At 40.6% G+C, this 25460-nt stretch overlaps 1 protein-coding gene across 10 annotated transcripts in view; it reads right to left on the bottom strand.

The window, feature by feature from the left end:
- Window positions 1-5694: 5694 nt before the first annotated feature.
- MPDZ (multiple PDZ domain crumbs cell polarity complex component) overlaps window positions 5695-25460 on the bottom strand; it is a 138169-nt gene continuing 118403 nt past the window's right edge. For 7 of the 10 annotated variants that reach the window (XM_014520680.2, XM_025206082.1, XM_025206078.1 and 4 more), the window contains 13 exons: window positions 23584-23761; window positions 22199-22344; window positions 20841-20924; window positions 20532-20725; window positions 19926-20073; window positions 19434-19520; window positions 17672-17768; window positions 16887-16927; window positions 15649-15771; window positions 14441-14545; window positions 14005-14117; window positions 9986-10109; window positions 5695-7903 (listed from right to left, as the gene is read on the bottom strand). In XM_014520680.2, coding sequence (XP_014376166.1) covers window positions 7757-7903; window positions 9986-10109; window positions 14005-14117; window positions 14441-14545; window positions 15649-15771; window positions 16887-16927; window positions 17672-17768; window positions 19434-19520; window positions 19926-20073; window positions 20532-20725; window positions 20841-20924; window positions 22199-22344; window positions 23584-23761 — 1587 coding nt within the window. In that variant the 3' untranslated portion in view covers window positions 5695-7756. The remainder of the gene's footprint in view (window positions 7904-9985; window positions 10110-14004; window positions 14118-14440; window positions 14546-15648; window positions 15772-16886; window positions 16928-17671; window positions 17769-19433; window positions 19521-19925; window positions 20074-20531; window positions 20726-20840; window positions 20925-22198; window positions 22345-23583; window positions 23762-25460) is intronic. The other 3 variants (XM_025206084.1, XM_025206080.1, XM_025206079.1) reach the window with 2 other exon arrangements.

Raw genomic sequence — 25460 nt, forward strand, 5'->3', positions numbered from 1 at the left:
CTCTTTCCTGCTTATGCAGGGGGTCAGACTCGATGATCTATTGAGGTCCCTTCCGACCCTAACATCTATGAATCTATGATCTCTAGAGAAACACAAAATTCTTGGTTCAGAGGTGATATCTTTTATTAGACCAACTAAAAAGTAGCAGAAGAAAATCTTTCCTTGCAAGGTTTTGGGCATGTGAACGCTTCATCAGGCTGAGGAGAAACCAAAGATTGTAAAAGTCCTCTTAGGTAGAAAATAAACTCCATTTTTCATAGGGGAAGTTGAGGCTGGAAATGTATTCCCCTGGGATTTCACCTCTGAACCAAGGGTTTTGTGTTTCTCTTTTTCCCAGACCAACATTGCTACAAAATAGATCCCTGAAACATGGAAGATATTGTATTTTAGCTGTTTTGGAAAAATAAACTTCATTGCTAAACAAGAAAGAAAGATTTTTGCACCTCCCTGCCTGCCTCTGACATTGGACACCTCCATGGATGAAGACAGCCTTATCTGCACATCACAGAGCAACCTTCTCACAAAAGGACCCTCAGCTACCCAGGGGAATACACTTCCAGCCTCAACTTCCCCTGTGCAAAATGGAGTTTATTTTCTGCCTAAGAGGACTTAGCCTGATGAAGGGTATGTGCATTGAAAGCTTGTAAAGAAATAAATGTTTTTGCTACATTTTAGTTGGTCTAATAAAAGATATGACCTCTGAACCAAGAATTTTGTGTTTCTTTTTCTCAGACCAATACAGCTATAAGATAGATCCCTGAAATTTTGGTGTTTATACATTTAGTTTGCAGAGCCGTGACTGCAGCCTGTGCCTATCTACCTGTGCAAACCTGCCTATTTACCTAGCTTTAAACTAGCTAGCCTTGGTACTGATAGGCATTTGCTGCAACAGGCAGAGCTCAGTGCCATAGCTGCCTATTTCCCAAGGGTCAAAGGCAGGTTTTGCAGCCTACTCTGAACACCATGCTGTCATGGCTACACTATTAAGTGTACCCATACTAGCCAGTTTAAAGGGTATACCCGAGTATGTTGACACACGCTTCAGTAAGAGGGAGTAGATATATCCTAAGTCCAGGTGAGGTGTGTTTTCCAAGCATTTCCTGCATTTACTGGGTCCATGCTAAGGCTTTTGTGGATCCTTTTCTTTCTGTCCTCATGCACCGCAAAAGAGATCTTAAACATCCAACTCAAACTCCCTTGTGTCAGTTTTGTGTGCGCAGAACTAGAGACTTAATAGACACTATTTTGAAAACATAGCCTATGATAGAGCTCAAATGAGAACTTTTGTCTTCCAGTCCTGGTGTCAAGCTGCCTGTCATTCTAAGATATTATTCAAATTTCAAGTGAAATGTATACAACCATTATAAAAACACATGCAAAACTAGCAGTTTGTACATCAACGGTTGAAACACCCGAAAAGGTTGGGCCAGGACTCAGGAAAATATTTTGTGCTGAACATTTCCTTCTGAAAGCTGATTAACTATGCCAAGGGTAGAAAGGTGAAACATTTAGCATTATTTCCCAGCAAATGTAACTATTGCCTATCCTTACCCAGTCAAAAAACATTCTTAAATAGGAGGGCAACTAAAATCATAAATGCATTGTCAAAAAGCTGTAAGGCAATAACTGCTGAAAACAAGTGATGCCAGTTTGGAAACGGATCTGCCTAGTTGAATGACTTATTTGTTTTCATTAACCTACATACAGTTTGACTTCCAAATTTTAAATGTTCTTAACCTAAAATCTCTGATAGCACTAAGGTGAATTTGGGTACCTAAAGCAGGATTGAGAAAGATTTAAAGGTTTAAGTCCAGGTAAACAATTCACAGAAAACCCACCTAATCCAGTGCAAAACCTTTTAGGCACCCATTTTGTGATGAAATCCAATTTAGATACCCAAAGTTCAGCTACTGCATATGCTCAGAAGCACCACCAGTTTGGCCAACCACCTGTTGCAATCTTGCAAGAATCAAAGGAATGCAAGAATCACAGGAGGAAAAAAGAGTGCCTGACATGGATTTGTCCAGAACAAATCATATCAAACCAACCTAATTTTTTGTATGATAAGATAAAGCTTTATGGATAGGGAGAAACATTAGATGTGATATCTTGATGGCTTTTGATACTTTTTCATATGACATCAGCAAGTTAGAGAAATATATTGTGCATGCAACTACTGCAAGGGGAGTACAAAAACTGTTTGGAAAATTGGGCTCATATCATAATAATGACTTACCTTCAAGCTGAAAGGATATACCAAGTGGAGCTCCACAGCAGTCTGTTCTGGGTCCAGAACAATTCAGTATTTTCATCGGTGACTTGGATAATGAAATAGAGTGCCCTTATTAAGGTTACAGAGGGTGTGTCCACATGTTCATAAACGCACTTTTGCCACAGTGCATTAAGCTTAGTACCTCTCATATGAGGTACTAACTCAATCCACATTAGGCTGCCCTAATGTGTGGTAGCAAAAGCACATCCTTTTTTAGCAACACTTAATGAGCAGTAGCATAATTTTACTGCACATTAGTGTATTAGCATGGCTACACTCTAATGTCCAAAGCCATGACACTCTAATGCCCAGTAAAATAGGTTACTGCACATTAAAGAACACATGTCAACGTGCCCAGACATGGGTGATGTGTAGGGGGTGCACGTGCACCCCTTGATCGTAGCAGTCCACCTTCTACAAAAAGGCGCAGCCGATCCCCGATGGCCATCACCGCCGCTGCTGGTGGTGACTGCAGGCGCTCGCCACCCCCCGCACCCCTGCCGACAGCGCCAGTGGCATCTGCAGGAGCTCCCCCACTTACCACCACCACACTCCCACCACCGCCATGCCCCTCCAAACACTGGGGCATGTGTCAATCATGTACCCAGATGACACCAAACCAGGAAGGGTTGCAAGCTCTTTGTGTTGAAAATAATTTTGACAAATTGCAGAAATAAATAGGATGCAACCCAGTAGGCAAGTATAAAGAATTACACTTAGGGAGCAATAACCAACCGCACAAATAAAAAGTGAGAATTAACTAGGTAACCATTCCACAGAAAAGGTTGTGGAAGTGACTTAAAACTGAACAAAGGTCAACAGCAAACAGCATATTTTGTTACTGTTGAGAGAAAGATTAAGGAGAGACACGATACCAGTTTTCAAATATGTAAAAGTTTAGGGGATGGGACAAGAAGGAAGGAAAATCGTTTTAGCTCTCAGGGTAGTTAAACACTGGAATAGATTACCTGGGGAGGCTGTGGAATCTTCATCACTGGAGGTGGAAAGAGGTGCTCAGCCTTCACGGGATTGAAACCCAGCTGCAGGTAGTTAGCAGTTAGTAGCCTGCTTGGCTGGAAGTCTGGGAGCCTGCTGCAAGTGATGACTAGTATAGAAGGGTGGAGTTACAAAGGTGGTTAGAAGCTCCAGGAGATCAGTGCAAGGTGAGAGGAGGCTATGGGAGAAACAGAGCCTGGGTTTCCCCTCTCAGGGTCTGAGGACCGACAGCAGGTTTTGGTTTTGTTTGTCTGTACATTTGCGTGTTTTGTTTTGTTTACTGTGGAGACAAGGTTGCCCCATGTAAAATAAACTGGCTGAAAACTGCACCCAGAGCTGACTGGCCTCAAGTCAGGAAGCTGGGCAACTGACCTACTTACTGGAGGTTTTTAAAAGGTGGTTAGACCAACATCTGACAGGAGTAGTGCACAGCATGAGAGAAGATACACTGACATATCAAGGTTCCTCCCAGCTCTATTTTGAAAAACTCTTATATCTTCAGTGCAAAATATAAGCAGATTTCAAGATCCGTCCTTTCTCTCAAAGCATCTTCATAGCCTTTCTATTTAATTAATATTCAAAAACATGAAGAGAGTAGCATCCTTCCTCTTCTTTTTGGTTTCAAATTAGTCTTCCAGGGGGATTAACAACATGGATCACATTTTAGAAGCATTTTCCGTAGCAAAAAAGAAATGTGCATATGAAAGGAAATATAAACACAAACAATCAAACAAACAAAACCCCACCGCAAAACAAAGCAAAGCTCACCCTGCAATTGAACCTTATGCATTACAAACTATCAGCATGGACATTATTTTTAAAACATGTACAATTATCAGTCTAATTTTTTCCTGATTTTTTCAGAGTAAGTGGAAGACTTGTCAAAAGCAGTGTGTGTGTGTGTGTGTGTGTGCGTGTGTGTGTGTGTGTGTTTGTGTAATAGGCATGGTACTAAGGTTTGGAGACCTTCATGTGGTAAGGTGGTCAGTATATACAACTTTCACATGAATGTCTTATAAATGAGACAAGAGGTTGCATTTATTTTAGAGAGCTTCATATTGTGTCATAAACATATACATTAATATTTTAAATGGACTTTAGAAACTTGTCAGCCATTTCCTCTCTTTCAAATGGAAGATAACTTTTAGCTTGGAAAAGTGGTTACTCTGAAAAACAACATAATGATAACCGTCCTGGTTAATAATTCCTGAATATGTAGCCATTGTGCTCTGTTATGGCAGCAGTAAGCAGCCCTTTTCCCATTGATTCTTATTATCCAGGTGCTACATTTGCTTTTTGAACCACCCCAAAGGAGACTCTATACAGCATGCAGCTTATTTTTCTTTCTCTATGGCCCAATTTTTGAAAAATGATGACTGATCTCAGTTCCCACGGGATCCAGAACAAGGGTCAGCTGTTCCCAAGCATTGGCATTACTGCTCTGTTAGAGTCCTCAAAAGTTCCAGCCCCAAATTAAGCCTGCCTTTCCCTGACTGAAGATCTCTAGCAAAGCAGCAATGCCAAAGCCTAATGCTCTTTGCCCAGGGGTGAGAAATACGCACCACTCCAGGCCAGCTGTGGTCAATCCAAAGCCACATCTTAAACCAATAAATGTCCACATCTGTTATGAATACCATCCTAAACTACTAAAATTGAAAAAACCAAGAGCTTAGCAGGACCTAATATTAATACTACTAATAAATTAGACATGTATGATTACTGAGCTTGAAGGTGCAGAAGCTTCCGGCTTCATGTGCTTAACCCCACTGCGTAAAAAACTATTGAAAGAAGTGCAGGATGCAGCTTGAAGAACTGAGCTGAATTACATTAGATGAGGTTAACTACATGGTGATAAAAAGAAAAGGAAAAAAAAACTAGTATGGTAACTATTATTAACACCTTACGGTTTGACTACACAAGACAACCACTAAGAGATATAGTTTATACTATAATTGTCTGAGCAGGTAGTGGGTTTTTATTTTATTTAATTTTTTTTGAAGCGGGGCGGGGAGATTAGCCATTCTCCAAGACTGAGTACCAGGCTCGATGATTTGGTGCTTTGCTCTGACATAGTAATCCCAGTGCTTTGAAAGGCTATTTGAAAATCTTTTTTTTACGTCCAATACTATGGTTTGTTTCCTTTTTCATTTCATTCAGCTCAGAGAAGAAAATAAAGGGAGTCAATTTCATAGCTATTTCTAGTTAATTTTGATAGCTGGTTCTCATGAATTACCCTGAGACCACAATTTGAGAGCACCGGGAATGGGAATAGGCCGGAAAACCAATTATATCAAAATAAAAGTAGTTTTTAGTGAAAATTAAAAAAATCCTAGGGAGAGTAAATATTAACTTTGGTTTTATTATTTTCCTAAGTAAACCTATATAACAGGACCTAATTTGATCTGACATTATCTCCTTAGAACAGAAAAATGTTCCGCCACTTCACCACTAAGAAAACACAGATACACCTGCAACTTTATTCATTTATCACAGATAGCTTCATATTTATACACTTAAATCCTGCATTTAGACATGAAGGCAGTAATAAAATATCTGTACACTACTTCTGTTACAAATATAAATCATATTTAAAATGACTTTACATACTCTATGTAGGCGTTTCACACACTAAACTGGGAATAACTACAGAATAATAATTTGTCACCAGTTGCTTCAAGTTATGGTACCATCTGTTTTTCCTTAGTCTTCGCCTATTGCATTGTAACGTCTAAAATAATTAATTAAATGGAACGGGGTATTTTTTTTAGTTAATAGACTTAGATTTAGCTATCAGTTTGCTAATATTCTCTCTCAAATGTTTCTAACACTGTTTTTCTCTCATTAAAGTGAATGCTACTTGTGTTCTTGCATATTTCTCTAACACAATTGGACTGTTGTCTCCGTTTCAAAAATCAACAACAAAACACTGTAACTAGTCGCTATAAACCTGTTGCTGATCAATACAGGGGTCTTGCAGCTATATGAATGTATGCAGTACACAACACACCAGCTAACAGGTATACCACTGCTCACATGCCCCTGGACAATATTTTTTCTCTCCAGAAGTTTTAATAACACTTTTTGTTTGGTCACAACATAAATCACAAATGGGCTTTGAATAATTTTGCAGATACTTACCAGCCAGAGAGAAGATCCACAAGCAATCTCTATGAACAACGTGCTACTGGGAAGTTCAGCTACTGGGAAATAGAGGGTGCTGGTATATGTACTGGCCTGGGAGGGCAAGAGGTGGAGGGGTGGTGTTGTCATTTGATTTTGCACAAGGGTCCATCTTAAATTAGGCTCTGGCTTGCAAGTGTCTGATAAATTAGTAATCCTTCCAGCCTCTAGAAGTAGAAAGGGACACATTTCTCTCCCATCATCTTTTCTCCTTCTAAAAGTTTCTGACTCTGAGGGAGGCAAAGAGGAGACCTCCAGCATTCTCCTTATTCTTATTCTCATCTGTTAAGGGTATCTTCACTACTCCACTCTCTGCCAACACTATTCTTTGATCCATCCATGGATGGATGGGGCCAGTTCTTCTGCCACTTAGAACAGCAGCAGCAACTTGAAATTGACTTTTTGATCTCCAGTTTCACTGCTCTCCGCAGGGCTCTGAAACGAATCAGTGGAATTGACCAGAATGGTTAATGCTGCCACCTGGAGAAGCTCTCCGCAGTAGGGATGGTGATACTGAAGCTGTCTGCCTACAGTCTTAGGAAAGGGTGGTCTTCAGTTCCATTGAAAGGGTTTTCTTCATACCCACAAAGGCTAGAAACTTCATTAAAAAAAAGGTTAAATCCTTTGAACACTGCAGCTATAGGGCTCCCTCATGTACCTAGTCACCACTGCTAAGTGGATGTTTCAGCCCCTGAGAACAAAAGAATCTCCAAACCAAACTAAAAGCCTGTTCCAAATATTGCTTAAAAAAAAACACTTTCTTGACACAAAAAAGCATTGTGGAATGAATAACTGGCCCTCCAGGCAGCTTAAGCATCTGCCTACAACTTTCCCAAATTCTATCCAACTTTACTTCTTTTGGTCGCTATTTCTCCTTTCCACATCTCTGGTCTTTAAATATTGCCTCTCTCTTCACTGATTTGACAACTTTCTTTTTGAAAACATATTTTCCCAACATATCTCAAATATTCAAACACTCTTTGCAAAACATTCCAGTTTTGCAATGTGGTTTCTAACACAAACATTCATTTTCTTGTGGATTACAAGTATTCGTTACAATAATAATAATAATTATTATAATAATAATTATTATAATAATAATGAAAAACTACATAAACCCATCCCAGTGGTTTGACAGTAAGACAAATACTTCTATTGTATACAAAAATATGATTAAGTGTTGTTTTTCTTCAGTGATGTAACATACCCTGGTGAAGCTGAAATAGCAAAAGGGCTACATAAACATGTCCATTGTCTTTGCTTTATGGAATGTAGATAATGTAATCTGGTTGATCGTATTGTGACTCTTCACGACAGAACAGTCAGAGTGACGGTTCCTTTTGTCCTTTTTAGAATAGCAACTGCTTCTTCATGGGTCACCCCTTCTAAGCTTTGCCCGTTGACAGCAATGATTTGATCCCCTCTCTTCAGATGGCCATCTTCTGCTGCTGCTCCCTGAAATTAAACAGCACATAATTTCTTTAACTGCCTGTTGCACAGTCACTAAATCCAAATAGGGTCTTAGATTATTACAGTACACAATAGAGTATGAAGAGTTTTAGTGGTGAAGGACTAGTTAGCTTTCATCATTAGAAACACGTGATCATTTTGACTTTATAAGGTGTTGCTTCTCTCTGCCTCTATATTTTTGTGGAAAAGTTCCATTGTGCAAACTTGACCAGATAGAACAAGTGGTACTGAGATGCCTTCTGATTAGCAAATCCAAAACAACTTCAAATTTAAAACAAAGTCTTGCCCCACCCATGCCTGTGCCTGACCCCTGCTGCCTGTCCCCCACCTCTCCCCACCTGCCCCTGCCACTTACTTTCTGCTGCTCTGCTCTGTTCCAGCTCTGGTGCAGTCAGCAGCAGAGGCTGCAGCCCAACGTTGCTCTGCCTGACCAGGCAGAAGCAGTGGTGGTGGCAGCTCTGTGCCTGGCCAGATCAAGGCTGGAGCAGAAGGCATTGTGAAAAACAGAGCTGAGGCAGTGCAGTCTTCCCCACACTCCCTCCAAGCCACATAGGCAGGTCTCCCTTGAGTACCCCCCACTCCCAACCAAGCGTTTGAACCCCATGGTTCCTTGGCCATGTGCCCCCCTGCCTCTGCTGCATGAGTCTCCCCTCAGTTCTGGCTTTGGCTCCAAGCCCAAGGCTGAAGCTGGAATTCAGCTGCCACCTGCCCTGGACTGGTAATTGAATCTAAGATGAGACTCCCTCCCCCCCCCATGTTGTTTGGGAGGAAAAAACCTTGCCTTGGATTTGAGTAAATACAGTATTATTAAAGAAGTAAAGACTACATGCTGTATAGCAGGTGTTGCTAACCTGCAGCAGATATGTCACACATACAGGCAGCTGCTGTCTTTGGCACACGGCACACTGGAAAGGGGGCAGGGAACAGAGCAACGGAGACTAGGGTGGAGCAGGGTGGCTGAGCAGACCACACAGGGGAAGGGGATTGGCATGGCACTTGGGGAGGGTATGAGGCTTAACTTGCAGAATGCTTAGACCCAACATTTGGCATACCTGTCAAAAAAGGATGGCTACCACTGCCCCACAGTATAGATTCTGTAGGTTAGATCTGTGGAGTTCTTAACTCCTCCAGCCCTCTTCCTTTGGATGGTATAGTTTTCAAACTCCAGAACTAAAACTGCAACTGCAAAATGTACACACTCTCTAAAATCAAATTAGTGGGAGACAGATCTAATCCAGCTCCAACTCCAACCTTACCAAAATCTGGGGATTTTTGATTGTGTTTTGACATGAACCCAGATCACCACATACGGATCCAAACTTCTCCAGAAATTCAGGGCTGGATCCAATAGACTGTTCCAGCCCATCTAAAGGTGCCTGCCCATGAGCCAGGAGGCTGCTCCGACACTATAATTATAGCGCATCGGACCAGACTTGATTAATCGAGTCTGCTGAAGCATGGTAATTACCATGATCCAGCCAGCCTCTGTGTCTCATGTATCAGTGTTCCCACACTTCAAAATGGTGGTGGGAGCACTTTAACTAAAGCTCATTCAATGAGCTTTAGATAAAGCACCCCATCACCATTTTGAAGCATAGGGATGCTAACATACAAGATGGTCCGTGCAATTTAATAAGAATGGCTCTGAGAGCCGTTCTTATTCAAGCCACCGCCGTCCCGTCCCATCCCCTCACCTGAGCACATGTCAAAATGCCCTGAGATTCCACAATTCATAGTAAGTAACTAACTTAACTATTAACTGAAGAGAATGCAATCAAAACATAGGTGGCCAAAGAAACAATGAAGTTGCATGCTTAAATCTAACTCTTGACAGTTGAAATAGAGACTGATGCACACAAATTGGGAATACTCAAAATTAGGCCCAGTTTGCCTAACTGAAGGACATCAAACTGCAGATACATGTGAAATAAAACCTTCACTCCAGCCTAAGGAAAGCGATTAGATGAGCTGTTACATTCCCCCTGGCTTCACCTCTGACCACACATTAAGAAATGAGGTGGCAAGCAATAATAAATTGTTTGAATTGTTTTATGCTCATGTACTTACCTTTGCAAATACAGTCTTAACATAAATAGGTAAATCTCCATGGGGGCTGCCATATCCTCCCACAATGCTAAAGCCCAGACCATCCGGTCCTCGATCCAGAGTAATGGTTTTATACTGAGGGGGTCTGCAAGGGAAAGAAGGAATGGTTCTTTTTCTTTTATGAGCATTCTTTTGTAAACATACTCCACATTCAGTGTTTAGCACAATGGCTCTTAAACTTTTAACACTAACGACTACTGGCAGCACTAATGTGTTTAATGTATATTGCTTTGAATAGTTCAGTTTATGCAAACCACTGAAACCTTGCTTAATGCTGTAATGTGTTTACTTACTTCATACTTCCCTTTCATAACATTTTCCCTGGTATTTTACCTTACATTTGTAGAAGTATATTTACATACTCACCTAATGCACTGGCCAGTGATTACTGGAATAGTCCAGTATCAGGGCTTATTAGCTAGTAAACACTAGTGTAACCCTTCTACCAGGCCTTGGTTCAAATTTGGAGGGGGGTTGACTGTAGCCCCACCCAGCACCCTGGGAAAATCTACTCCACCGGTGGTCCTAAAAGAAAAACATTCCCATTTACAGGCAATCTGAACAGACAGAACCATTTATTAAAGGTAATTTAATAATCAAAATAAACTATTCTCATCTAATCTCCCCTTCAGCTATTCCACTCCACAAGCATTATACCCCCAAACAGCAAATAGTCTCATACTAAACACCCCCCAAAAAGCAAACAAGAACCCCTAATGTCCAACATTCAAAAACATTCGACATCCCAAAACCAATTTCCCCTAATGTCCAACTTCTCTAGCCTTCAAAATATAAAATATACTGAGCACTTTAAAGTCTTCAACATACCAGGCCAGTGGCAGACATTATACTTGTGATTAACCAGTCATGTCTTCAGTAGTACTCTAGCCACATGTTTATAGAATCAATGGTGCGAGAAAACAGAGAATAAGCCACAAAGTCATTACACAAAATCTGTGTAACATCTTTGTGGTGGGCTCCCATTGCACCTTAAAAAGAACAGGTGGCCAGGCTGATTAGCACTTCCAGCGTAGGGAAGGCACTGGAGCCCTTGACTCCAGTGTGCTCCCAAGGCCAGGAGTGCTAACCAGCTGATAAGTGCCCTCAGCCTGGGGACTGCATCAGAGCCTTGATCCCGGGATCTCCCTGCACTGACAACAGGGCATAATTAGGATCTGATCCCCAGTTCCACAATCACACTTCCTGCCATGCGCATGCAGAATGGCAGGAGGGGCAATTGTTGGGATTGTGGAACACATCCCATCACACCTTTAAGAGAATATCTGCCAGGGACCTTAATATCACACATCTTGAAATACCAACTCTTTGGCCTCTTGGGCCGAAGTTTCAAGTGCCACCTTGCCACACCAGGATTCAAAACCTTGCCCAGTCGAGCAGAAGGGCAAGAGAGGTTCCCCCCAGGTCACTGGGGAAGTTTCTTGTCCTTCCAGGCTGCTCCCCGCAATTGCTACTTGCTAATGGTTGCTGCTCCAGGAGCACTGCTGGAGCTGGTGCCGTTGCCTCAGCTTGGAGAGTACTTTTTGGGGGTCACCACCAGAAAGTGGGGTGGTGTTTTGCTGCTGCCAGCCCTTTACAGAGTAGCAATCCCAGCCCTTTTTGGGGATTGTTGCCTGAGCTTCTCACTGCCTGGGATCACCTCTGCCAAGAAGCGCCACTAGGGATCATCACTGCAATTGGTGCTTTAAGTGCCATTCAGGACTGATGCTGAGGTGTGCCACTCTTGTTGTGTTGCCACACACTTTAAGGGGTGGCACTTGGGATTGTCGCCATTTGCCACTGCTCTGGGGAGTGCTGCCTGGGATTGTTGCTGCTGCTGCTACTCTAGAGAACACAGCCCAGGGCTGCCACTGCTGCCATCACTTTGGATAACGTTGCCTGGGAGTTATTGCCACAGCCGCCTCTCTACAGAATGTTGCTGGGGCAGGCACTGGTGGTCTCCACTGCTCTTCAGGATGCTGCTGCTCTTGCCATCAGGTTCATCGCTGCCATTCCATAAGCATGGCTGGGGTCAGCTGAGGTCTGCTGCTTTCACTGCTACCACTCCATAAGCATGGCAGGGGTCAAGACAACAAGTTGTCTCTCAGCTGTGAAGATATACCAGCCTGCAAGAATGCCCTCAAAGTGGGACTCCACTCTGCAGTGCCCTTGGAGGCTCCCCTTTAAAAACAAAACAAAACAAAACAAAACAAACCCTGCCAGCCACCCCACCACTGGCCTCAGCCCAGGTCACAGTGAGACCTGACTTGCTGGTGATCCCTGCACAACAATCTCCTGAAGACTCTATGTACTTTCCAAATAAAAGAGGAGGAGGCCCGGTGACACAAAGATCTGCCAGTGATGCAAAGATTTTGCCTCCCTACCCTTTGTCCCCTAGAATTAAAATTTTAAAAACTCAAGATCTGGAAAATGGCACAAACAGGCCAGGCCCTTAACCTTTTGATCTTACATACCTAAGGAGGGTATGCAAATTTTAGGACACCTACAGGTCACATAACCAATGTACATAACCAAGGTTACACCAGTATGTACAGAGTTCAGAAAGAAACAAAAAAAAAACCCATGATAACTACAGAAATTATCTTAAGAAACAAAACCAAACCCTGAAATTGTCCATAAAGATTTCTAGAATTCAGAATTTCAGGACAGCATGCTGCAAGAGGCAAGGACTTTTGTGGGTGATACCTGTTATTGGACTTAGATAGTCTAGCCTAACTAGGCAGTTGATCCAATAAAAGATATCATCTACAAAAATCCTTTCCTCTCACATGATTCCTGGACCATCACAGCTATAACATCACTCCAACACTACCAAGATGGTACAAACACATGTTTCTTATCACTTCTTTACTTCAGTCCAAATAAATTTACCCACATATTTTGCAACTAAGATAGAAATATCAGAAGTTAAGACATCCAGTTATTTGTTTGCATGCACAAGTTAAATGCTAATTAATATTTGTGTCCGCATCAGATTCCAGTGGGTAACAGAATGGTGTTGTCACTGACTGGGAGTGAGCTACAAGGATTCAAACCTGTACCTCCCATCTTCCAGTGAGCACACTATCAACTACACTAGAGAATAGATCAGCTCACTGAGGTCTCTCCACACCTCCTTTTCGAGCTGTACGGAAAGGAATGCAAGATTCATTGCATCAGGACTAGCACTTGACTCTTTAGCCCCATCCAGTCTTGGAGACTGGAATCCTATGTTCTGATCTCCACAGCCAGGATTCCACCCCAATGGCTATCTACGTGTAAAATATATAAAGAACCCTTAAAGGTGAGACCTGATCCTAGGAATCTCAGGCTCCAAGGCAATCCTCCAACTACCACCCTGCTACACCCTGCTTTACCAGTTTTCTTTAAGCTATGCCACCAATACATAGAAATGCAATGTCCATGGGCCAGGAACAAACAAGAAAAAAGATAAGCCTACCTGTGGCATAGTGGTTTGACCTGTTACCTAGAGCAGGAATTCCTAGGTTCTGGTCCCTACACCTTGATTTGATCTTGTAATTTTTATCCTATGACTGTTTGATGTCAAATGCATGATGGGCCCTTGGAGCAGGGACCAGAAGGAAGGGCACCCAGCTCCCTGGAGAGTACCTTAACTAGGTCAGAAGTTGTTTCACCCTTCATCTTCATGCTGTGCCATTATGCAACTAGATGGTTAGAGTAGGCTCTTGGGAGAAAGCAAGTGTGGCCTTTAATCTCATCAAAATTTAGGTTCCTAAACTGGATTTGCAGAGTATATTCTTGGAGCCAGGTGCCTTAACTTTTAGGCCTGTGAATACTGGGCTTATGAATAAATCTCTTTGTGAATTCTTCCCTCAGGCTGTGGGACATCTGATTCTCCACTTGCTGCAATTTAAGCAGCTTTTTACATGCACTCCCAGATTGTGGGGTTTGATATATTAATACATTAATATATTCTGTTTATGGATCTTTGATGTACTTACCCTAAATCATCCTGGAAGATGCTACTTGATGTTAATCCTGAAAATGAGAGACTGGAAGTAGGTGGATCCTGTTGCTGACCTGTTATGACACTTACATCTCCTCCTGCCACCACCTGAGAGAACATTTTAGATCCCAATGAAAGTTGATATGCATGTAGCTGAACACCACAACCCGTTATAAGCATGAGATTATTTATAAGGATGAAACGACCAAAATGAGACTTATTAGTTGTTAAATGTTTAAGTACTTTTCAGTCACGTAAAGGATAAATAAAGTTGGATCATACTGTTTGAGATAAAGTATGTAGAAGTGTAGATTGCACAATGCTTGTTTCCTCTAACTGTGCTTTCCTTACCATGCTGTTTATTACTTTTTTAAGCTCCAAATCAAAGCATCAAAATGAATTCTGAGTGTCACTCTAGTGAAACATTGTACCTGTAATTCAATAGTGCCTGAAGCATTTTTCAACAGACTGACAGCTTGGGAGTGAGTCATGCCCTCAGTGGATGTTCCACAAATGCTAACAATCCTATCCCCGACCTGCAAATAAGAAAATAAAAGAGCAAGCCATTAATAACAATTTAGGTCACTGAGAACCACATGCTACCTTTGTAATACAGAATAAGAGAGTACCTCTTCCACAGAGAATTCTGGAAATGAGTAACTGGATCCAGTAGGTTTTTACCAACAATGTACTTCATAAAGAAATAATTTAGCACCTGCCTACAGCTAAATCTCTCTCTCTGGTCCACATTGTTAGGTGATATAAATCAAGGCAGTTCTAGTGAAATTCATATAGCTTCAGCAATGAGAGGCAGGTTAGGACCTGTTCCTTTGTTTCTGGTACATTTACCTAGCAGTTGCTTCTGGGACACCTTGATTCAATGGTAGTATAGAGGCATCTGTCTTCTACTGTCTGAATGTATGAGGGGATAATATGATTGCCTACACTTTAGAGATGTCAGCATTAAGGATTACACAGTGCTAATTAGAAGACAATATATGCAAATGTCAGACAGTCTATCCAGTTGTACACTTATGCACTATGTAAAGACAGGGAATCCAAAAAAACTGACTTATTATCAGGTTCAAATGCAGCCTGGAGTAATTCAGTGAATATACAGGCCAAATGCACTGTTTACATAAACAGTGGAGTAAACTGGTCACCCGCACACATCAATAGCTGCAAGTACAACCAATTCACACCAGTTTTAAGCTCACTTGGGTTTAAAGAAAAGCAGCCTGCACTGAGAAGCACAGTAGGAAAAGCAGCTATGTGTATAATCATTGGAAAGGCTGCTGATTACTCTGCCAGTAATGGGAGCTGATTTGTGGGGTTTATCTATATTACGCTCCTCCCTCTGTTTTCTGAGAATTATGCAGGTTTCATATCAAAGAGTTGCTTCAAATTTTCCTACTCAAATTGCTACCTTTGAGAAGAGACTAATGTCCTTGAAACAAGTCCCACCATCTCAAACTACTCAACACCATCTCAAACTGTTGTCTTGAATGGCAGAGATTGCTGACACAGCCTGAAGCCCTGATAAAAATAACATATATTTTTGTCATCCAGCCATATGAATTTATTAAACACTACCGCAAAGAGCTTCTTCACCTACCTTCTTGCTTAACAGCTAACTTACCCTGAGTTTCTGAGTCTGGGCTGCAACTCCATTGGGATGCATCATGGCAATAAATATGGGAACATCTCCCAGGGGACTCCCCACTCCTCCAGCAATGCTCACTCCTAGGGAATCTGCGGGGCCCTGATATGGTAAAGAAAACAGATTAAGAATATGTTCAAAAGAAAAATAATACAAAACAGGATTGCAAACCTAATTTGAGATACCAGAAAAGTGTCATTTTTTGAAAGTGCTCCAATCTATAACCTTTACATTTCTCAAACAAGACACCCCAAAATTAAGAGACCTAAAATATCTGAATACTTATGAAGAACTCAGCTTTAAACCCTCCAGGTCAATTTGCAATAATAGAGGAGGAGGTGGGAGGAAAGTGAGCTATGATACTCCTACCCTTCTTCAGGTCAGTCCATCTTTATGAACGCCTCAAAGATTACAGTTAATCTCTGCACTCCACCTAGTGTACTGCTGTTGTAGGACACAGATGAAAATTATTGTTCCGGAAGCTTACAAAACAGTATTTTGGCAAGCTATCTATAATAGCTGCAATGAAAATAAAGGTAGCCAAAATAAATCCATACAAAGTGATTAAATGTCACAATAAATAAATACTGGACAAAACAAACAGGAGCTAATTTTGCTGTTCCACACATGTAAATCAGGAAATCAATGGAACAGCACTAGTATAAAGTTGGTGAGTGCTAGAATCAATCTCATAATTTATACCCTGATAACTTTATCAAATCTATAGTACAGCTTCAAAAAATGTAATACATAGGTATGCTCTAACAAAATATAAGTGCATACTAGAAAGATGAAAAAATTATACTTCTAAAATAATGAGCTCATAAATCTAAAACAACTGAATTAGGTTTTAGTGGTTTTATTCCAATGCAAATGCAACAAAAGAAGTGCCCATTAGTTCTCACTAATTCTCTGTCTACCAATTTTCAGACAAACTTGGAGGCCTGTGTGTTATGTTAAAGAGATGTGTGTGTTACATCCTAAGAGCATTCTGAAGATTGAGGGGATGCATGTAAAACTGCTATCAATATATTGTTCTACAAAAATGGATTCATTAATTTAAAAAAACCCAAACCCAAACATTCTAATGAAAACTTATCATTTACAAGATTTAGGGTATAGGATTAAAAATCAAATCTGTGGCCAGATCCTCAACCTGGTATAATGACACCAGTTAAACTAGCCCCTGATTCATACAATGTTGTACTGTGACTTACCTTTTTTATTTCAACTGTTCTCAGTCCCTGTATTTCAGAAGCTACAGTGAAATAAAAAAAAACCCAAAAACATAAGTTGGCTTTTAAGGGAGCTTTCAATAATAGCCATGCAAACAGCTCTAATGATTCTGGCTTTTGCTAATTTATGCAACATTCTGTGAACAGATTTTGAAAGCTGCTGTCATTACATTAACAAGCTGAAGTACTTCTAAGATGGGAGGGAATAGGTATATTTTACATAAAATTAAAGAAAAATACCCAATCATTCATTTTTGAATATCAAATACATTCCAGAATAAGACTTTCGGGTCTGTTGTTCTGTTCTGCTTGAGCAATTTGCAAACAACACTTAAGGAGATATTGACTTTCTTGTAATTTAAGCATGAGAAAACAGTTACTTATCTCTCCTGATTTAACTATACAAAATCTGCTACTGTCCACAGATTTCCACACATGTGGTCCCCTTTTGGAATGCATGAGATAAACAGCCTAATGGAAGATATGCTCAGATGGGAAATTCTGATTTAACAATTTACAGTCTTACAACACAAACACCAGGTGTGGCAAGCTGCTAACAGTTCCTATTATATCAGGCTATAAAAATAAATATGCTAAATTTTAGAATAACTGCCATGTCTGCATTTTAGATTTGAAAGGAATTACTTTTAGTCCATCAATCTGGGACATTTCAGACAAACAATGCATCTCAACTACTGGATTCATAGACAGTTTAATGAGGTGTACATTTTCCATATAAACTATTAAAGGCCTCAAAGGAATCTTACTGGCATTCTTCTTCAGACCACTTTCAAAGGCCTCAGGTGGGCTGGAGCTAGAAACTGGGAAGCTGAATGATGACAGGCTGCCACTTCCTTCACTCACCTAAATATAACATCACATTGGGATTAAACCATACCTTTCAAACATCTAGCGTGCCAGAAAGTAAAATCACGATTAACAATCCTCAGCTATTTTACTATTTTCCCTCAGGTCTAGTTAAAAATCGCATACAATTCTACTGCTCCTTATTCTCTTGAACACACACTATCGATGTGCCCACACTCTCTATAACCATGATATTAGCCATAACTCCAAACACTTTTTCTTTCTCATACCTCTTTTGTCTGCAAAGTTGTGCATCACCCATTCTGCCACACTGACCAGGAAGCCTACTGCCTCTCAGGTCTTCCACACCACATCACTACTGTTGTTGTGGAGAGGGTTATCTATCTCTTAATTTTTATGATTTGAATCTCTCTACTCATTTTCCCTTTCAACTGAAAACACTGCTTCCCACCTTCACCTATGATCTCTTGTTAATTTAGACTCTACAAAAGTAAAGCTTCGAGGCCAGATGGATCTTTTAGCTTTGCGCATACAAATGCAATCTGGATTTTACTGATATCTGTGGAAGCAGTGTATGCATATATGTTAAAGGGTAGTACGGTTCATATTGTGTTATATTTTTCATTATTAGACAGTAGTGATACCATCTGGGCCGACTTGCTTGGTAAAAGTCATGGTCTCTTCAAGTAAAGTATGTGTTCTTATTGGGTTAATACCATGGGTTAATGTTGAGAACCTACATTTTCAGTGACAGCCAAATTCTGAATACCCAGGTGTTTTAAAGGCTTCTGGATACTGCAGTTTTTGCTTGGTCTTCCCACTGCTGTATGACTTCAATAGGGGTGTCAAACTCATCTGGCCCCACAGGCCAGATGATGGATGTGGGGCTGGTCTGAGGGTACCACATCCAGGTCAGTTCCTGCTGTCTTCCCTCAGTCCAAAGCAATCAGACATGTACATTTTTAGATACAGTTTCTATGAGACCTGGATGGTCTGTATGCTAGTTTTTATCCTGATTAATTTTCAATTTAGCCCAGACTGATCTCTGGAGTCTTCAAAAAAATGTGTGATATGGTTAGTAATGGAAACATTAAGAGAGACACATAACCACAGCAATATCATTTACACTGCAAGTACACCAAGATTACCTTTAGATGTGGAAATGGATAAAGGTCAAATAATTTATTAAAATTAATCAGTGGAGCTGACCAGAAAAGCCTGATAAAGACATAGATTCCTCTTTTCTGCACAGCTCTGTTAACCATACAAAATCCCCCTGTTTCTCACCCTTTCCAAAGATATGTGCTTTGTTGCTGAAGGTATTATTTGGCCAGGGTCCCTATGTGTATATCAGGACAGTGCAGGAGAGTGCTGAACAAAGTATTTCATGGGGAATATTCCATGCCACTGGTTTCATTGGGAGATTAAGCTCTACCTCCCAGGATACAGCCCTAAAATCACAATCAGGCAACACAACAAAGCTACTCCTGAAGCAACTGTTTGGTTGGATCATGCCTTTAGCCAATAAAACATGACCACCGAAAGGCTGTGAAACTTCTGCACATAAAAGATTCTGCTTTTCTTCAACTTGCATAGGTTAAGTGGAAAATCACTTTCAGTGTGAAATCAATTTCTTCTGTTTGCCTTCGCTGATTAACTACGTTTGCTCTTTCCAAACTAAACGGTTTCATAATAACTGACCTGGCTGCTCTGGGATGTTCTCCTCTCTGAACGGAATGGACCAGCTTTTATTCTTCCAACTTCTAGTCTCACAGTACCTAAGGAACACTAAAAACCAAGTAATTTATAACACACATCATTTAAACTGAGCCTGGATATCTTTCTGATGTGTATATATGCTATAGCTTGAACAGAACTTATGGACTCAGTGAAAAAATTACTGGTTGAGAGATTTTTTAGCTGATGTTACATGGAAGGCCACGTTAGGTGATAATCTGGTCTTAAAAGACATAAAATTACATGGAATCACCATGGCTCCTTTCATCTCAACAACTGCCCAAAACATCCAACTTTGAACACTAGCAAACTTAGAAAAAAAGTTGGAAGTCTATCCCAAATTATTCTCTAGTATCATCTCTATGATGGTCTGAACAAGAACTCTGGATCCATCCTAAAATCTAAGGGAAGTTTGAATCGACAGCCAAATACTCGTTTAGTCTTCTTTGATGTTACCTTTAACAAAGCAGCAACAGCCTCCTGGTTAGCATTTCGAACGTCTTCTCCATTCACCATTAATATCTGATCTCCTTGCATCAGTCTCCCATCTGCATCTGCTATTCCTCCTTTGACAATGTCTGACACAAACACCCCAGTATCATTTCTGCAAGCACATAAGGTATTATGTATTATACTAATATTCACCTAAATTAATTTACTATCCAGGCTTTTGAAACTTTTGCTTAAAATGCTGTTTCCTGTAATGTTTATGAAATAATATTGACCTAGATCTCATTGTACCTTACTCCATAAGTTACTGAGCTGGGACCAAATAAAGTGAAATGCTATTTGCCTCGTCTTGTTTACTACTGCAAAAAAGAACTGGCAGACACTGACAAAATAGAGTCACGTAATAATGATCTGAAAAAGACCATTTATGTCCTCAATCAAGACACGGATCATCCACTGGTTTTGATCCATACAAATTATCTAAAAGCAATGATAGGGTTTTCAAATTATTTTAAATTGTGGTCAAATAGAGGTTTACATAAGCTCAGCACATCTGTGGCAGACCTTTCCACCAGTGTCCTTCAGACTAAAAGTCTCCCAGAAAGTTTATACCTTTTCCCAACAATACTCAATCCAAGGCCTTTGCCTGGCTTCTTTTGCAACTCTATATTGAGAACATCATACATATCTTCTTCCTTGTACTGGGCTTCATCTCTGTACACAGTGAGACGGACTTTTTGGGGTGTCTGTCTGAGAACATTTATTGCTTCATCATGTGTGGCACTCCTCAGATCAATCCCATTCACCTGCAATATAACCACAGGTTGACTGTCGGATGTTAACTGAGCATGTTCATAATTTGAAAGAAAAGGTGATTACATTTTTTCATGGTAATTTAAAGTGATATACATAAGACCAAACCTCCAAAATCTGATCCCCAGCCCAGAGCCTTCCATCTTTGGATGCTGCTCCTTCTTCATACACCTCATGAATAATGATTGCTCCCTGTAGATTAATAAAAATACACTGCATATTGAAGGAACACCTTTAATACACACTGCAGTTGGCCCTAACTTTAGCTTTAGAGAATCAACTGTTGAAAACATGTTGCTGTGAAAAGAGAAGGCAGTAGCCAAACAATAAAAACAAAACATCACCAGTCTGAAAGAGAAGTCAAGTTCCTAATGGTAAAAGCAAAAGACCTTTAAGGATGTTACATTTTCTTCTACATGTAACAACAACCAAACCCATTTTAAAAGGGGACTGGACAAACTAATGGAGGAAAGGTCCATCCGTGGTTATTGAACATGATATATAGGGGTATCACCTCAAAATTGGGACTTCTTGCACTTTGAATGCTGGAAGCTGTATAGGGAGAGGGACAGGAAATGGATCAGTCTAGCCAGGTTCTGCATAAATATTTTCTTTAGCAGGGGTATAGGTTGTAGCCATGTTGATCTTAGGACATAGGCAGACAAGGTTCTTTGGGTAAATTTGATATATTTTATTAGACCATCTCAGATTGTTGGAAAAAATTCTTCTTCGCAAGCTTTTGGGCAGAAACATCCTTAGTCAAGACCTTTCCTTTAGCATTCACTCTATGCCATCATGAGAAAGACTGACCTATTCATTATGCAGAGGGAAACAGCAGACCTAGACCAACTAAGAGAACTAACTATAAGGCTCCCTGAATCAGGGAGGCCAGGAGAGGCATAACAGCTGATTACTTGGGACAACTAGAGAGAAAACAGGGATGGGAATGTGGGTCACAGGCTTATAACAAGTGTTTCAAGAAGGGGAAACGGAGCAGAGCATGCTGGCTAATGCCCACTGCCCCTCAAATGAGTCCAAGGAGCCCATGGACACTGCCTAGTGAAACTGCCTAAAGACACAAGCAGAGGAGTGATTAGAAGATGGCCCCACAGTTGCCAGGTTTCTCCTAGCCAAAGCCTCCTTCCTGCTCTAAGAGACGGTGAGTTTAGCCACAGCCAGGAGGAAGTTTACTAGGAGTTCCTGGAACTTGATGGGACATAGACGAGGAGTGCCTGCGAGAGACAGGCTACCAGATCACATGGACCCGTGGTCTGACCCAGTATAGCATTTCTTATATTCTTCAACTGAAATCAGTTCTATAAATTTCACTTACAGAAATGTATTTATTGCTTCGTCACTTGTCCAAAAAAGCCCACATTTACCTGTAGAGAAAAAAAGCTCTCTCTCTCATAGGGACTTTAACTTAGTACCATGGTCTCATTTTGAAGCAGCATTAATTTACTAACCAATAAGGTGTCTGCTCCCCCTACAATGCTCAGCCCAAGACCAGTGCGTCCTTTGGAGATATCAATGGTTGTTTCACATCCTGGGATGATTGGACACGTAGCTGGGTCAGAAGCTAATGTGGCTGGAGTGGAAGACCTGCTTGTATCTAAATAAAAGTTACAATGAAGCATATTAGCTATAATGAGTGGCTACAAGTAACTGAAATACAGCCTTTATATAAAATTTTGAGACATCACTGACAGTCTTACAGGAATATCTGTAAATGGGTCCAAAATGTAACCTAATCTGAAACATTACCAGTGTGATTGTGCAGTTCCTGACCCAGCTCTTTCTCCAAAAAAGGGCATGCCGTACAGTGGATAAAATCACAGCCCCTAATCTTTGCCTAGCCTACATAACTTCCACAAACCTACATATACTGAGCTTGTTTCCAAAGGCATGTACAAGGCAAACTAAATTATTTATTCAGTGTCTAGACCATAGTCTGCTGTCCAGCAGTTGCATATCACATGCACCCCACTGAAACAAACTGAATTAGATGAATGGGAATTGTATTCACATTAATAAGGGCATATACCAACTGAATATCTGAGTGATTAAGATCACAGATAACAAGAATGCATACTATAATGGAAGATTGTGAATGTATAACATATACTCTCCTTTATACAGCTTTGTACCTCTCTCACACCTAGGTCTAGCACATGGATGTTCTTGCTGTTTATGTTTTAACTACTTTTGTACATTTTAAATATTATCTATATATCTATCTGAATGTTGGAGAGGCAGTGTTGCTTGCTGATTAGAGGAAAGGCCAGGATTTTAGTTTTAAGCTAATCTGGAGCTCTGGTGCCCTGGGCAACCTGAAAACTTTTTAGGTCAAAGCTTACAGCTAGTTAGGTACCTCAGTCTATATTGCCCACCCCCACAATGTAGCTTGGCAGCAGCAGTATGGGAGCCAAGCAAGCAGATTAACCCTTCCCTGCCTACTCCCCTGAGACAGACAGTGCAGGCAGCCACAAGTAAGGAGAGGGGGGAAGGGGGAAGCCTGGAATGGGGTGGGAGGGAGATTCTTACCTTTCAGTCCTCCAGGCCCCTGGTGGCCTAAATGTGTGACTACTCCCAACTTGAGCTAGCATTAACATCAATTAACATTTATGTGGCTCACAGTGTAACATGTAACAAGGCCTTTAGATTGGTTTCTATGCCTAAGGTACTAGAGGGTTGCAATTCCTGCACTCAGAAATGTATGATAACAATTGTGACTGGTCCTAGAACACAGATGCAAATATCTGGGGCAGCTCTTTGCAGATGTTCATAATATTGCTTTTCATTTTTTATCACTTCATTCATGTGAGATAGGGCAAAACAGGAGGGTTCTTACTTTTAACTGTCTCTGATTCCAGTGACCCAGAAGGTAGAACCATCACTGGTTGCTGAAGGCTCTTCGGCTCACCTGTGGTAGCACTGGGAAGTGGTGGTGATGCTATTTGACTATCATGGTCAGGCGAGTTGACCATAAGCTTCACTGTAGTTTTTGACGTCTTCAACAGACTGATAAACTTAGTAACAAAGAGAACAGACAACACAACTCTCTAATTATGACAAATAGATAATTAGGACATTATTAGCAATGTCATAGGAACTGTTCCATGAACTGGAGCAAAACATCCAGTGCATGGTGATGTGGGAAATGAGAACAAGGGGGAAGATTGATATTTTGATCAATGTGTGTAAATATGGCAAATTTCTATGGGCCAGACCTCAACTCATGTAAATCAGTTTTAAATGACTTAAATGAAACTATGCCAGTTTATACCGAATTTGAAGTTGTGATGCACAATTTTTGTTATCTTTCCTAGTTGAAACACTGTATAGTAATTAGTGAAAAACCAGAGAACTGGTATCAATCAACACTGTTTATAGAGAGACAATGCCAGAGCTCTTACTGAATAAAGGAAGAATGGGATCATACCAGCCAAATACTTTGAGTTAATTCATGCCTTGAGAAGAAAATATAAGAAAAATAGCAAATGAATGAAAGAATGAGTGAAGAAGATGCTGGGGAAGTAAGCAAAATGGAAGAAAACACACTATCTGATCCTTATAAGGGATTAAGCAGCTTTCAAATCCCTTTGACCTCTGTGAGAATGGGCAGTACCTCACATTGAGCTTCTCTCAGGCTCATGGCTTTGAAGTGCAATTATTAGAACAGTGCCTACATCAGACTGCTATTTTAAGTAGCAGATCTGTTCCTTGCTCTAAACCACATCTGCTTTCTCAGCAAACACTGAATTTTACTACATCTTACTCCCTTATCACTGCAGAGCTAACAGAATTAAATAGATTCTATTCTGATTATATTTTATCAAGCAGAATCTGTTTACCCAGTTCTAATCACTAACACTGGTAATGCAGCATAAGCCAGACAGGGCACAGCTTGATTCTGTATTGAGCTCAGACTGTGTTTGCAGAGCTCAAAGTTAGCACAAAAAAATCTTTTTTAGTTATGAACTGAGTAAATTTTACCTAAAAGCTATGGAGATAGCAAACTTGAAACCATACACTGCTTTTTTATACAGTCATTTCTAAGGGTTCTATCACAGTTTAATAATTTGTTGTCATGAATTATGCTTTCCAACTGGGAGTGACTTGCTAGTGTAAAATAGCAATGTAATACATACCACTGTTAATATAAGTGGTTCCAGTTCTACGTGCTTATCGCCTAAGTGAAACAGGCCAGAATAACCATTCCACTCCAGCTTTCATTCTATACCAGAAGAGTCTTTTTCAGTATACACTGGAAATATATTAATTTAGGTATAGAAAATGATTTTTTAGTGTAGAATAAGACTACCCAAAAAGGGAGTCAGTGTTGCGCTTTAAATTCATGCTAACTTGTTCTGCAGTAGCTCCTCCGTATAGACAAGCCATTAGAGATGCTGGTTTTTAGGCCTCTGGCACAAGTTACACTTGAAGTGTAGATCAATAAATTGTAACATGCCACATATCCATTCCACATTTATTACCTAATAACAAACCACAAAAATGCTCATCCAGTCACAAAGATGTTACTTGTAAAATATCTTTGCAGCTTGTTTGTATTCCACTTTTATTTGAACATGTGACATGTTCCAGATAGTATGACAGTGTTTGGCCAGGTCCTCCAGCATACAAGGGTGGACTGTTCTCTCTTTTTCCTCCACCCCCTCCTGCAAGGAACTCTAGGCTGAATTTTGTTGCACAGGGTGCCTCAGCAGG

Source organism: Alligator sinensis, unplaced genomic scaffold, assembly GCF_000455745.1.
Source record: "Alligator sinensis unplaced genomic scaffold, ASM45574v1 scaffold798_1, whole genome shotgun sequence".
In the NCBI taxonomy this organism is placed as follows: Eukaryota; Metazoa; Chordata; order Crocodylia; family Alligatoridae; genus Alligator; species Alligator sinensis.